Source organism: Sapajus apella, unplaced genomic scaffold (assembly GCF_009761245.1).
Source record: "Sapajus apella isolate SASKATOON/1434 unplaced genomic scaffold, GSC_monkey_1.0 scaffold5, whole genome shotgun sequence".
NCBI classification, from domain to species: Eukaryota; Metazoa; Chordata; class Mammalia; order Primates; family Cebidae; genus Sapajus; species Sapajus apella.
The window spans coordinates 40,393,540-40,408,742 of record NW_022436945.1 but is presented as its reverse complement, the minus strand read 5'-3'; the positions used below and the strand labels follow the sequence as shown (position 1 = coordinate 40,408,742).

The 15,203-nt window shown below is 43.6% G+C and overlaps 1 protein-coding gene across 4 annotated transcripts in view; it reads right to left on the bottom strand.

Moving 5' to 3' along the window:
- The window catches only part of PDGFRA (platelet derived growth factor receptor alpha), a 61,479-nt gene that overhangs the window by 7,486 nt on the left and 38,790 nt on the right, over positions 1-15,203 (bottom strand). For all 4 annotated transcript variants that reach the window (XM_032274169.1, XM_032274171.1, XM_032274172.1 and 1 more), the window contains exons 11-20: positions 15,050-15,144; positions 14,699-14,831; positions 11,995-12,099; positions 11,489-11,599; positions 10,693-10,846; positions 8,711-8,877; positions 3,806-3,921; positions 3,339-3,461; positions 1,473-1,584; positions 105-204 (exon numbers count right to left, since the gene is read on the bottom strand). In XM_032274169.1, the coding sequence (XP_032130060.1) occupies positions 105-204; positions 1,473-1,584; positions 3,339-3,461; positions 3,806-3,921; positions 8,711-8,877; positions 10,693-10,846; positions 11,489-11,599; positions 11,995-12,099; positions 14,699-14,831; positions 15,050-15,144 (1,216 nt within the window). The remainder of the gene's footprint in view (positions 1-104; positions 205-1,472; positions 1,585-3,338; positions 3,462-3,805; positions 3,922-8,710; positions 8,878-10,692; positions 10,847-11,488; positions 11,600-11,994; positions 12,100-14,698; positions 14,832-15,049; positions 15,145-15,203) is intronic.

The following is a 15,203-nucleotide window of genomic DNA, read 5'->3' as shown; positions in this document are numbered from 1 at the left end:
GGCACAGAACTCAAGAGTGGGCAAGGGGAAAGTCTCAGGGCACCTCCCACCCCCTAGCCCCACAGGGTGTAAACACAGGCCCCCGGAATGGGAAGAGAGCTCACACTTCACTGGTAGCGTGGTCAGGCTTGGCCATCCGGTACCCACTCTTGATCTTATTGTAGAAAGTAGAATCCACCATCATGCCGGGGTAAGGAGTGCCACCTAAAAGCCAGACAATAAAACACCAGGACTAATAAATGCTCAGTGCATTTATTTATTTATCACTTGGCATGATAGAGCACTGTTAGAAAACCTTTCATATCCTAAAGCCTTGAAGCACTGATTTTTTCAAGAAAATTCAGTGTCATCATCTCCTTGACTTCACAGACCAGCTCAAATCTTAAATTTAACTAGGACTCCAGGTTGGTCAAGTCCAAGTACCATCACAAAAATTCCACATCTTCAGAAACAAGCATTCAAGGGTTTTTCAATGTGTTTGACTATTGGATCAACACAGACAAAATAAACTAGAAAAGTAAGGAGAAATTCTGAATCATTAAAACCCAGAAAGACTTTTTCATCAGGTATGCTCAAATAGCTAAAGCAAAAGTCAAAGCAAGGGCCTGAAACATCTATATAATTCTCTGCTTTTAAGAGAACACAAGACTCCATTAAGCCACTGGGGGGTGGTCCATTGTGATCATGCACAGAGGGAGAACTAGGATGAAAAAGGAGACGGGGCAGGAAGACACACTTTACTGTCACATCCTGATCACAGATAAATTCATGAAACATTTCACACTTTCAAAGCAAGCCAAGGCCAGGTCAAGTTCGGTTCCCTCTCTGAAGCCTTCCCACACTATTCCGGGACTCCATTCTCTTTGCTCAAGACTCGAATTACAATTTTAAATCAGGATCACACTGTTTATCCCTAAGTGCGTAAGTGTCATCTCCCCAGATGAACCATCCAGAAGTCAGGGTTGTGGCTCATCCTTCTCTTAGGGACCTCACCTGGGCAGCCCAGGGCACCTGGACTGTTCAGCACCTGGGGACTGACCAATGACCGGCCAATGACAACCAAGAATGGGAGCCCTGTCCTCCACATACCCCTTTTCACCTGAGCATCAACCACCAGGTGAGGGAGGGCCCACTCTCCACAGGTGAACCCATGTGACCCAAAGCCCAAAATGAAAAAGCAGCTGGGAGGTGAATGTCACTGGGGCCACTTCCAGTGGGAGGAAGTCACTCTGGCATAGGCCAGGAGAGAGGAGGCAGAGGCCAGGAGTCAGACACAACCCCCATCAAAGACCCCATATCCATCTGCATGGGCCCATCTCAGACACAATAAGGCACAACGTGTGGTGTGAGATGGCTGCAGCCTCACATCTGGTTATCTTAACACCATCTATATCCTGAAGCTTGAAAGAACACATTTCCCTTCCAGGGGTGTTTTAGAATAGTCCAAACAAACAGAGATGTCAGGCCCATACCAAGGGAAAAGATTTCCCAGAGCAGAATGCCGTAAGACCAGACGTCACTCAGTGTGGTGTAGAGGTTGTCAAAGATGCTCTCAGGAGCCATCCACTTCACAGGCAGAAAGGTCTGCAAAGAGGGAGGAAGAGAGTTAAACCCATATCTACTCACTGATGATCTACAGCAGTGGAAATGGAGAGTTCCCCTGGGACTCTTAGTAACTTATGCTAATTATCCTGTCGCATGGGAGTGTCTCTTTTTTTTTTTTTTTTTTTTTTTGGGAGTGTCTCTTATATGTGTTTTGTTCATTGCTGAACTCTCGGTGTCTGGCACATAGTAGGTGCTCAATGAATACTGGATAAATTATGAATGGTCGATATTGCTTTTTATGCCCTCCAAAGGAATAATATCCAAAAACATTAATTCTGAATTTTCACTCAAAAGGTGTAAGCCCTGAATGGACCTGTTTCCTATTTTTAGGTATTCCTGCAAACAAAATTAAGAACAGATCCAGTGATGGATGAGCTGGTTACAGCTTTTGAGTTCTAATAAATAAATAGTAATTTTCCACCACTACAGAGAGCCAGACGTTCAGTTGATGTTTGTAGGCTCTTTTGTGAAGCTGGTCTAACCTTCAGCATTTACACCAGCTTCACAAGAGAGCCTACAAACAGCTACTTTATAAACTGAAACAGATATATAAAGTAGCCACGTACCGCCCTTCAATCCTCTATGATTTCTGGGGAAATAAGAAATTCATACAAGTGGGACATTAGCTCCACCAAAGTCTAGTGATTTGTTCCAAGAGTTTAAAGTTGTGTAGGAAGAGCCCCGAGCTACAAGTCACAGCCACATGAGTACATGAATCACAGCCAGCATGGACACAAGCCCATGTCTTTCCCTCGGATAGCAGTTGAGGTGAGCTATCTCACATCCAGTGCAGTGAGGTGATTTGGAATTGTACCTACAGGCAGCAGATGTATCCCAAGCTGTGTCATCTCTGAGAAGCTGAAGGCACGGGGAGAACGGCTCAAGTAAACAACAAAATGACTATCTTTAAGGAAACTCTGACTCCAAGATATATAAACCCAAAGGGTTTTAACATTTTAGGGATCACAGATGCCTTTTGAAAATATGATAAAACCTAGAGACACTGTCCTTAGGAACGCATGCTCATTCATGCATACATGCAATTGACATATTAATAGCTAACACTTGCCAGGTGCAGTGGCTCACACCTATTATCCCAGTATTTTGGGAGGCTGAGATGAGTAGGTCACTTGAGGCCAGGAGTTCGAGACCAGCCTGAGCAACATGGCAAAACCCTGTCTCTACTAAAAATACAAAAATTAGCTGAGTATGGTGGTGCATGCCTGTAATCCCAGCTACTCGGGAGGCTGAGGCAGGAGAATCGTTTCAACCTGGGAGGTGGAAGTTTGCAGTGAGCCAAGATTGCACCACTGCACTCCAGTCTGGGTGGGAGTGAGACTATCTCCAAAACAACAGAAAATAAATAATAAATAAAATAGCTAACAGTTATTGAATGCTGTTTCTATAGGCCAGGCACTGTCCTAAGCACTTCACATGAATTCACTGATGTAATCCCCACAGCAACTCAACAAATAGCTACTATTATCACTTCCTACTACAGTCAGGAAGACTGAGGGGCAGAACAGTCGAGTATCTAGCCCCGAATCCAAATCAAGTAAGGGGTGGAGCTGGCACTCACACCCTGGCAATATGCTGCCATGGCTGTGTACTGACCCCCTGTAGTCTACTGATGTTTTTAAAAAACAGTCACTGAATGTCTAGAAGCAACACCTCACTTCAGAGATTAAAGTGAAGGAGGGTGCGCATGCCCAGTGAGGGAAGAGAGGACGTACACTGCCTTTTGACACGTAGTTCGAGTCATGCATGATGTCTCTGGCCAGGCCAAAGTCACAGATCTTCACGATTTTTCCTTGTGCCAGGAGGACATTGCGAGCAGCCAGATCCCGGTGGACACACTGCATGGAAAAGGAGGAAATGACTCAGGGTCAAGTCATCTGTGGCTGGACAGCATCACCCCTGCATGGTGGCATTGGAGCTGCCTGCCTGGACATAAAGGACTGGCCTTCCCCGAGGTTCTCACTCCACCCACTGCCAACAGAGAGAAAGCTCTAGAGAAGAGTAGACGCCTGATGATGTTGGACTCCCTGCCCTGCGGAGGGGCTGAAGGAGAGACAGGTAAGTGAGAGGCCCCTGTATTTAATGACCTTTCCGAGATCTATCTCCTAGCAACTCCTTCCACACTCCACTCACTCTGAACTCTGTGGCTGAGTCTAAAAATGTCTCTGTTCCTTGAACTTACATTTTTTGAAGCCAAAAACTCCATTCCTCGGGCAACTTGATAGGTGAAGCTCAACAAATCCAACAAAGTAAGGCCTTCTGAGTTATCATCTGAAAGGAGATTTTTGACTTCCGAATCTACAAAAAAGAAATTAAATGTATTGGTACTGGCAGGCAGCAAGAAATCACCAGGTTGCAGAGGCTTGCCCTAAGAACACATCCAAAAATATTTTCTTAATTTTCTTGTAGAATGTTTAGACCTCACAGGTATCACTATGCAAAAGTTCTATCTTAGAAAACAGATATATAGGCCAGGCATGGTGGCTCATCCCTGTAATCCCAGCACTTTGGGAGGCCGAGGCAGGCAGGTTGCCTGAGGTCAGGAGTTCAAGACCAGTCTGGCCAACATGGTGAAACCTTGTCTCTACTAAAAATACAAAAAAATTAAATGAGCGTGCTGGCTTGCACCTGTAATCCCAGCTACCTGGGAGGCTGAGGCAGGGGGATTGCTTGAACCCGGGAGGTGGAGGTTGCAGTAAGCTGAGATCATACCAAGGCACTCCAACCTGGGTGACAGAGCAAGACTCCGTCTCAAAAAGAAAAGAAAAGAAAAAAAGAAAAGAAAAGAAAAGAGAAAAGAAAAAAAAAGAAAAGATATATATACACACAACCATATATCTGGTTAAAAAATTATATGCACAAACACACACACAATGATATAGTTTGGATATATGTCCCCACCCAAATATCATGTTGAATTGTAATCCCTAGTATTGGAGGGGTTGAATTTGGTTGATCATGGGGTTGAATTTCTCATGAATGATTTAGCACCATCTACTTGGTGCTATCCTTGCAAAATCTGTCTGTTTAAAACTGTGTGGCACCTATCTCTCTCTCTCACTTTCTCCTGCTCTGGCCATGTGATGTGCCTGCTCCCCCTTTACCTTCCACCATGATTGGAAGCTTCCTGAGGCCTCCCCAGGAGCAGATGCCTGCAGAGCCTGATAGCCTGCAGAACTGCGCACCAATGAACACTCTTTTCTTTAAAAATTACCCAGTCTCAGGTATTTATAGCAATGCAAAAACAGCCTAATAGAGAAAATTGGTATCAAGAAATGCGACATTGCTATAAAGATAACTGGGTAATAGGCAGGGCGCAGAAGAGTTTGGAGGGCTCAGAAGAAGACAGAAAGATGAAGGAAAGTTTGGAACTTCTTAGAGACTGGATAAATGGTTGTGACCAAAATGCTGATAGTTATATGGACAATGAAATCCATGCTGCAAAGGTCTCAGATGAAAATGAAGAACTTATTGGGAACTGGAGTAAAGGTCACCCTTGCTAAGCCTCAGCAAAGAACTTGGCTGCACTATGTCCTTGTCCTAGGAATATGTGGAAGTTTGATGACATAGGGTATCTGGTGGAAGAAATTTCTAAGCAGCTAAGGGTTCAAGATATGGCCTGGCTGCTTCCAATAGCCTACACTCAGATGCAGAAGCAAAGAAATGACTTGAAGTTGAAATTTATATTTAAAAGAGAAGGAGAGGCTGGGTGCAGTGGCTCACACATGTAATCCCAGCACTTTGGGAGGCTGAGGTGGGAGGACTGCTTGAGTCAGGAGTTTGAACTAGCCTGGACAACATAGCGAGACCCCATCTCTTAAAAAAAGATAGTAAAAGGAAGCAGAGGATAAAAGGTTGGAAAATTTGCAGCTTGGCCATGTGACAGAGGAAGAAAACGCTTTCGGGGGAGAGAAATAAAGAGGACTGCTGAGCAACCACTTGCTAGAGAAATCTGTATAACTAAAAAGAAAGCAAAGGATGATTGCCAAGACAATGGGGAAAAGGCCTTGAAGCCATTTCGGAGAATTTCATGGCTGCCCCTCCCATCACAGGTCCAGAGACCTCGGAGGGAAGAATGGTTTCATGGGCCAGGCCGAGGGCCCACTGCCCAGTGCAGCCTCAAGACACTGCTCCCTGCATGCCTGTGACTCCAGCTCTAGCTGTGGTTCAAAGGAGCCCAGGTGCAGCTTGGGCTGCTGCTTCAGCCAGTGACAGCCTTAGCAGCTTCCACATGGTGTTGAGCCTGTGGGTGCACAGAATGCAAGAGTTGAGGCTTGACAGCCTCTGCCTAGATTTCAGATGTTGTATACAAAAATCAGGGTGTCCAGGCAGAAGCATGCTGCAGGAGTGGAGCCCTTACAGAGAACCTCTAGTAAGGCAATGCAGAGGTGAAATGTGGGGTTGGAGGCCCCACACAAAGTCTCCACTGGGGCACTGCCTAGTGGAGCTATGACAGAAGGGCCACCATCCTCCATGAATGATAGATCTGCCATCAGCTTGCACTCTGCACCTGGAAAAACCACAGGCACTCAACACCAGCCCCTGAGGGCAGATGCAGGGGCTAAACCCTGCAAAGCCACAGGGAATTCCACCCCTCCCAAGAGTTCCACCCCTTGCACTGGATATGGGATATGGAGTCAATGGAGATTATTTAGAGTTTTAAGCCCTCCTGGGTTCTGGGTTCTGAACTTGTTTGGGGCTTGTAGCCCCAATGTATCCCTTTGGGAATAGGAGTGTTGACCCAATGCCTATAACCCCATTGTATCTTGGAAGTAAATAACTTGTTTTTTATTTTACAGGCTCACAGGTGGAAGGGACTTGCCTAGTGTCAGATAAGACTTCGGACTTTGAGTTCATGCCGGAATGTGTTAAGATTTGAGGGGACTATTGAGGAGGGATGATTGTATTTTGAAATGTGAGACGGGCATGAGATGTGGGGGGGTCCAGGGTCAATGTAATATAGTTTGAATACGTGTCTCTGCCCAAATCTCATGTTGAATTGTAATCTCCAGTATTGGAGGTGGGGACTGGTGGGAGGTGACTGGATTGTGGGGACAAATTTCTTACTAATGATTTAGCACCATCATTTTGGTGCTGTCTTCGCAATAGTAAGTAACTTTTTGTAAGATCTGGCTGTTTAAAAGTGTGTGACACCTCTTTTTTTCTCTCTCTCTCTCGCTTGCTCTTACTCTGGTCATGTGATGTGCTTGTACCCCTTTGCCTTCTGCCATGATTGGAAGCTTCATGAAGCCTCCCCAGAAGCTGAGCAGATCTACCAGCACCATGATTCCTGTAAAGCCTGAAGAACCATGAGCTAATTAAACCTCTTTCCCTTATGAATTACTCAGTCTCAAGTGTTTCTTTATAACAATGCAAGAACAGCCTAAACTACACACAAACATATACACACATATAAAACACATACACAGATAGCCACAAAGACCAATCTCATAATTATTTTGTTTGCCTCCTAAATTTTTTTCAACCATAGTTAGCAAATCTTCTTAGCCACCTTTAAAATACACATACACATACATACACACATTAAAATCTTCCATGATGAACATATATGAAGCACACATACAAGCTATGTGAAAAAGTAGCTTCTGGGAATTGCTTTATTTTCCTTTAAAAGCCACCTTCTTAGTCCTTTGCGTATAGTTTGTTAATAAAATCAACCGCCAATCACATGTGATAGCATCTTAGAGATCAGTGCCAATGACTTTGCTTTGAGTTTCTTTGTTTGTAACTTGTCCACTTTCCCCAGTTAATCCTATCTGGAAGGGTCCCAGCGTTTTCGAGGAAGAAGGCAATTTAATCCAGAAGTTCTCAATTCTTTTTGAAAAATGTTCAGGCAAGTGAAGAGTAGCTCCAGCCATTCACATTTTTTTCAGCTTGCCACAGAAGGCCAGAAAGCAGTGGTCTGCCTGCCAACAGGGCTTGGGCCTGAGGATGACTCAGGGTTCCTCTGACATCTCATGCCAAGTCCACTAGCCCAGACTGGGAAGCAATGTAAACTATTTTTAACAATATGGGAGGGGAGAGGAAGCACTGGTTCCGATAACTCTCACTGGCTAATCTTTTAAAAGCGCTTGGAAGTTCACCCATTTGGCAATGAAAGGTGAATGGAACTTGGAACTGCAGAAATGGAAAATATTATTGTGTACTGAGCTTTGCAAAACAAGCACATTCTGTTTTAAATGGATTGTACCTTTCATTTAAGAACCCTGAAAACATTCGGAGCACAACAATAATTTCCAAAACAATGTCCACGGCAGCTCAACACTTTTTTGCATTGACTAATGGGAGGGCTCACACCCAAAAAGACAAGCTCATAGGACAAGCCAATGTCAGACTTCCAACTCCAAGTCTGTGACAAGTCCAGGGCTCTGGAGGGGCCACCCTGAGCAGATGTGAAGTGGTCCATCTGGTCTAGGCATCAGCTAGACTCCCTGGAGTTTATAAATCAATTTCATCCTGCCACATACTCATGTGCTTGAAAAACAGTTAGACCTACCTTCAGAGAACATTTAGCAGAAACACTTGTCCAGAAAATACAACTGCAAATTATCTACTCTCCACTTCCATCACAAATTGAATGTTAGGAAAAGAAAAAGCAAGGGTTACTTCTAAAACTTTTAAGGGAAAAAGCCAGCGTAAGGAACCAACATAAAACTGCCAACTTGTAATTCTGCCAAGTAAGGGCATTGGAAAAACAAATCAAGCACCATATTTTCGTTAAAAAAGAAAAAGACATGTTAGCAACAAAAAAGGAGATTCATTATATCAGAATAAATAATTCTTTTTAAAAAAAATGTTTACCGCAGGAACATACCAGGAAAATTCTTTAAAACTATTACATTTAAAGTTTACAAAATTTGCTACATTGTCTGTTTTTATCCTTTTCAATTTACAGGCCACAAACCTGGAAACATGTCACAGATCTGGTTGTGCAGACCTGCATTTAGAGACCACGTGGGCTGCCAGGTTCACTTATCATCCCTCTATACTTCCCGCTGAATACTTTAAGCATCAAATTAAACCACTGGACAGTACCAACACCCAGAGGGAGTATAGACACTTTTACCTAACATAGATTTCTTCTTATATGAGGCTGGACGATCATAGAGTGATCTCTGGATGTCAGAATATTTAGAAACTTCTTTTCTTTCCAGCATGGGGACATACTGTGTAGTATCAGCTTGCTTCATGTCCATGTAGTCACCATTGTTTTCAAAAGACAAAATAACATAGCTGTAAACACAGAAAGAGAAATCTTACCCAGGGTGCCCTTCTGAAGTGGACATTCCACTTGCAGTAGATAAGGATTTGGGGGGACCTACAATGTGCAGGGTACTGAGGTAGGCAGGGGAGCTAACTAAGTAAAAGCAAAACCAATTCACATCCTTCACATGAGGTGATCTAGTCAAGGAGATGACCATTAATCAAATAATCAGACAAATACATGGATCATAGCAATCCCACTACTGGGTATCTACCCAAAGGAAAGGAAGTCATTATATGAAAGATACTTGCACACATGTGTTTATAGCAGCACAATTCGCAATTGCAAAAATGTGGAACCAACCCATAATGCCCATCAATCAAGGAGTAGACAAAGAAGCAATGGGGTATATATATATACATGATGGAATACTACTCAGTCAAAAAAAGTTAAGAATTAATAGCATTCACAGCAACCTGGATGGGACTGGAGACTATTATTCTAAGTGAAGTAACTCAGGAATGGAAAACCAAACATCGTATAGTCTCACTCCTAAGCGGGAGCTAAGCTATGAGGATGCACAGGCATAAGAATGACACAATGGACTTGGGGACTCGGGGAAAAGGTGGAGGGGGTAGGGAGAAAAGACTACATATAGGGTGAAATGTATACTACTCAAGTGATGGGTGCACCAAAATCTCACAAATCACCACTAAAGAATTTACTCATGTGATCAAATACCACCTGTTCCCCAAAAACCTAGGGAAATAAAAAAATTTTTTAAATAGGGAAAAAAAAGAAATGTAAAAAACAAAACAAAACAAATACAGTGTATACAGATCAACTCAAACTCAGATGTGCTGTGAAGGAAGAAAGGTTTCAATAGCCTGTAAGGAAAATGACTCGATCTGGGGATCAAGGAAGCACTTTTCAGAAGATGCAGAATGAATCCCATTGACAAAGATGGGAAAGACGAGGGGAATATTTGTCATGGCACGTGGCACATATAAAAGATTCCACAAATGTCAGCTGCCATGATAACTATCACTCACTTGTTTTCAGAGCCCATTCCCTGCACATCTTCAGAAGGAGCATACACATCCTGAACAGCTACACCTAAGACAGTGGGGCTGCACTCCCATGGACCTGTAAGTCCGTTACACTTGAAGTTTGAAGAATTCACTACATTGAGTCTGTCATTATTCTTTCTCAGTTTTTCAACTCACAAGACTTGGAACCTGGGCCATGTGGCCATGTGGCTTGGGCATACAATTCCTTCTACCCAATCAATTTAGCATCCATTTGGTGTCCACCAAGTTATTTATTATGAAGTGAATTCATTGTACTTTCTGATCTTATAGAATTTCCTATCTATGAAGCTCTTTACAGCCACTTTTAAGTTTCTACATTGGGGATCACTATCATTGGTATAATTTATAGGTTCAGGTTCATCAAGGACCTCGAGCTTGGAGATCCACAGAGAGTTCTCACAAGGTTCCAGAACTCAAGCGTCCCTGGCCAGAGTTCATTTTATAGGTCCTAAGCGGATCACATGTGAAGAGCAGAAGAGCTCCCAGAGCGATTCCATCCAACTCTCACTCCCATTCAAATCTATCAACAAGACCTTCCCATGTGATATCCTAGTCAAAAACACCTGTCGACATCATGTATCTCTCTGCATGATCATGGAATGACTGGGTAGGGTGGTCTGACTCTAAATCTTGCTACCTTGGGCACTGAACCTGCAGACATGGAATCTATCAGGATATGGGTCTTTCCATTTTTGATGTCTGTAAGGTAACGATAAGGTAATGACAGACAACAGCATCTCTCTTTTCACCCACCTCCGTGTGCTTTCATCAGCAGGGTTCAGTCCAAAGATATCCAGCTCTTTCTTTGGCTTCTCCGGGTGGTGGCTCAGGAAGCTATCCCGATTCTTATGCAAATAGTTTACCAAATCTCCATAGAAGCAGTACTCTGTGATGATGTAGATGGGGCCTATGGGGACCAAAACCATTAGGAGATGGGTATGAAAATGAAGAACAGAAAAGCCATGAATTGTCCTGCGGATCATATGGGGCAGAAAAAAACAAGACACCAAAAAAGTTTCTTTTTAAAGCCATGGGCCGAGCATGGTAGCTCACACCTGTAATCCCAGCACTTTGGGAGGCCAAGACTGGTAGATCACGAGGTCAGGAGATCAAGAGCATCCTGGCTAACACGGTGAGGTACCTTTTCCAGTCTCTACTAATAATACAAAAAATTAGCCAGGCGCCTGTAGTGGCACATGCCTGTAGTCCCAGCTATTTGGGAGGCTGAGGCAGGAGAATCACTGGAACAGGGAGGTGGACATTGCAGTGAGCCAAGATCGTGGCACTACACTCCAGTCTGGGTGACAGAATGAGATTCCGACTCAAAAAAAAAAAAAAAAGCCGTGAATGGCTATGACTGGACTGGCAACAGCTGTTGCTCAAAAACAATGAGCTTCTATCAATTCAAGAGAACTGGTCAGCTCCATTCAAGGGACTTCTATTTCCTGGCATGTGTGGGGATGGAGAGTGGAGGATTTAAGCCTGATTGAATAGTTTTCGCAAACACACGTGTCCAGTGAAAGCCCTCACTCCAGGTCAGCGAGCCCACCTGACTTGGTGCAGGCTCCCAGCAAGTTTACAATGTTCAAATGTGGCCCCAGGTGAGTCATTATCTTCAGTTCGGACATGAGAGCTTGTTTTTCACTGGATCTGGCCGTGGCTGTTGAAGGAATAAGTCACATATCAGTCCAGCTGGGCTACCAACTTCCCGTTCTCAGACTAAAAAAAAAGAACATGACTAATCCTGTGATTAGATATCATTCTATTTATCAAAAGTCTAAAAGAAGCAGATAGCTACTTGGCCTCAATGCTAATAACTAATTCCTAGCCTTTCTGGTAAAAAGAAGTCGCTGTAAACAACTCTTAATTTTCCAACATATGGGCAACAAGAGCAATCTAAATAAATCTAATTGACAAAATTGTCTAAATACACATAAAACCTAGAGTCAGAAGAACCAGGACCTAGCCCTAAATGTCTTATTTACTAGCTGTATGATTTTGAGCAATTCCCTTAATATCACCGTGCTCATAAAATCCCGAGGAAGGAGCACTTACGCTTTAACATCTTCACGGCAACCTTCATGACAGGCTGGGATCGGCTCAATCCATAGGCTGTTCCTTCAACCACCTTCCCAAACGCTCCAGACCCCAACACCCGACCTGTGGGCAGGCAGAATCATTAACGCCCAAGAACTCCAGACGCCTCTTCAGCGTTCTGCACGGAAGCCAGCTCTGCGGGTGGACAGCTGGGCGGGTGTCTTTCCCGTTTGGAGTAAGCATAATGACTCCTCCAAGTCACAGTGTCAAAAACAGAATTGAGCCCACAGGGAAGGAAATTATCATAATTGCTTTTGTCAAATAACATTTGCAAAGGAAAGAAAACACAGACGGGAGAAAGGGGGGTGCAGCCCTCCCTGGTGTGAGCGCGCTGTCTACCAGCTCCCCTGTGTGCAGGGCCAGTCCCTGGGATCCTCAGCCTTCAGGGGGTCCCCCGGTTCTCTCTCCTTCTGTTTCCACATGCAAACACAGGCATCTTTTGTCTTAGTAAATTCTCAGTCACTGGAAATGCTTCAGTATTCAAAATATCACTGATTCCAAGGAGTGACTAAGTAAAAACTTCAGGCAGGGCTCAAGTCTCCCTATTTGTTAGGAAGGGTATAGCCCGAGAGCACACTGAAGCTGCTGTCCCCACCCTGCAAGAGCTCACAATCTGCGAGAACCGTTTCCCCAGGTGTCAGTCTCACTACAGAGAGCCAAGCCAGGGAAAGACTCCGCTCATCAAAGACACTAACAGCCAACACTGCCTCTTACTGCATGCCTGTGTTACTGGCAATTGTACTTGGAAAGCTATTGCTTCACCAGCATTGTCTCTTGGTATAATGGGAATTGTGCCCTTCTCCCCACATTTTACTACTTTTTTTTTTTTTTGAGACGGAGTTTCGCTCTTGTTGCCCAGGCTGGAGTACAATGGTAGGATCTCGGCTCACTGCAACCTCTGCCTCCCAGGTTCAAGCGATTCTCCTGCCTCAGCCTCCCGAGTAGCTGGGGTTAGAGGCATGTGCCACCATGCCAGTCTAATTTTGTATGTTTTAGTAGAGACAGGGTTTCTCCATGTTGGTCAGTCTGGTCTCAAACTCCCGACCTCAGGTGATCCGCCCACCTTGGCCTCCCAAAGTGCTGGGATTCCAAGCAGGAGCCACTGTGCCTGGCCTATTTTACTACTTTTTAACTCTCTAAGCTCCTCATCCCTTTTTGGGAAATAGGCAAGAAAATAAAGAACGCTTATAAGTATTTGAAATTAGTAGCAGTTCTTATAACCACACACGGGTTCTCCTTGCCCACTGCCTAGACAGAGCAGATTTATCAAGACAGGAGAGCTGCTATAGAAAAAGAGTTTAATTCACACAAAGTCAGCTGTGCAGGAGACCGGAATTTTATTATTACTCAAATCAGTGTCCCTGAAAACTGAGGGAATGGGGTTTTTAAGGATGATTTGGTGGGTAGGGAGTGAAATGGGAGTGCTGATTGGTTGGGTCAAAGATGAAATCATAGGTAGCTGACCCTGGCCTCTTGCACCAAGTCAGTTCCTAGGTAGAGGCCACAAGATCAGATGAGACCTGTGTGGTGTCAGCTGGCGCATCGAAATACATCGAAATTTTAGGATCTCTAAAATAACTCAAGCACTGACCTCAGGTTTTACAACAGTGATTCCTAAACTGTCCTTTCTAATCTTGTAGTTAATTTGTTAGTCTCTCAAAGGCAGTCTAGTTCCCAGGCAAGAAGAGGGTTTGTTTGGACAAAGGGCTGTTCTTGTCTTCTTATCAAAGTCAAACTATAAACTCAGTTCCTCTCAAAGTCAGTTCAGCCTATGCCCAGGAAGGAAAGAAGACAGCTTGGAAGCTAAAGCAAGATGGAGTTGGTTGGATCATATCTCATTCACTGTCATAATTTCCTCAGTTATAATTTTTGCAAAGGTGATTTCACTCTGGTGCCTTGCTTGATTTCAGTTTAACCCTCTAAGAAGAGTTAAACTCTTCTGTATTTTGGAATAAGACAGGTGGATAATTAAAACCTGCATTTGGCATTCGTTAACATATATACTGTTAGATCATTTATCTAACACAAACTCTACCTCTACTTTCATTTGCCTTTGTCTTGCTTTCATTCATTCGGAATCTGATTTAAAAAAGAAATATTCCCTTGGACTAAAGCTTCACATACTTGGTCTCAGCCCAGGATTGAAATATTTGAAATGCTTGTGATAAGTTGGCTTGCTTATTTTTACACATTTTGCCTTAAAATGTACCTATATTTTTATATTCCATATTCCAAATATATAAAAAGGAATATCTAATGCATCTTCAGAATGTACAGAATCAAAATACATTTTTTGCGGTTGTCCTCATTCATTTCTCAACTGCTCATTTTTAGTCACAGAAATTCGTCTCATTTTCCATTTGTGTCATTTCTAAAGCAAAGCAATTTTGGTGGGGATCTTTGCCAGCCCTCTTCATATTCTCTTCTCCCTTTGTAAAATTTTCTTTAACCATAATTTGTTATGGAATGAGATTTAAAAAAAATCTTTACAATGATCCAATTAACTCATTGTCAAGACGGAAATATATTTCCGAAAACAAATTTCTATTGCTTAGTTCTTACTAAGCACAAGCTCAGATCTCTATTCTGCCAAGGCCTCTAAATTGTAAAGCTGTGTGCAAGGGAAAATGGAGTCTTGGGAGGTCACCCCCATGGAACTTACCAAGCACTAGTCCATCTCTTGGAAACTCCCATCTTGAGTCATAAGGCAGCTGCATCGGGTCCACATAAATATATTCATGTCCATCAGGGCTGATTGATTCAATGACCCTCCAGCGAATTTCATACCTCGGTTTCTATAAATGACCAGGACAGGTAACTGGTGAGTTACCAAAGTTCCAGTGCACCAAAGTTTCACTGAAACAGCACAGTGACTGGACAAAGTAGAGTCCAACAACGATCACTCCACATATAAATACTGAGCTCCTTCTCTGTGCCAAGCACTAAACTAGGCTGCTATCCTTCTTGTTACCGTTGGCTTCAAAGATCTTTAGTTTTATGATAAAATATCTACCTGTTTCCAAATGACGACCAGAACAATGAGTGAGATGATCACAATCACCAACAGCACCAGGACCGCAGCCGCCACCGTAAGCTCAGAACGCAGGGCTAGGTGACAAGAGAGAGAGGCACAATGGAGAGTTTCCTCGAGGACACGCAGGGCGGCA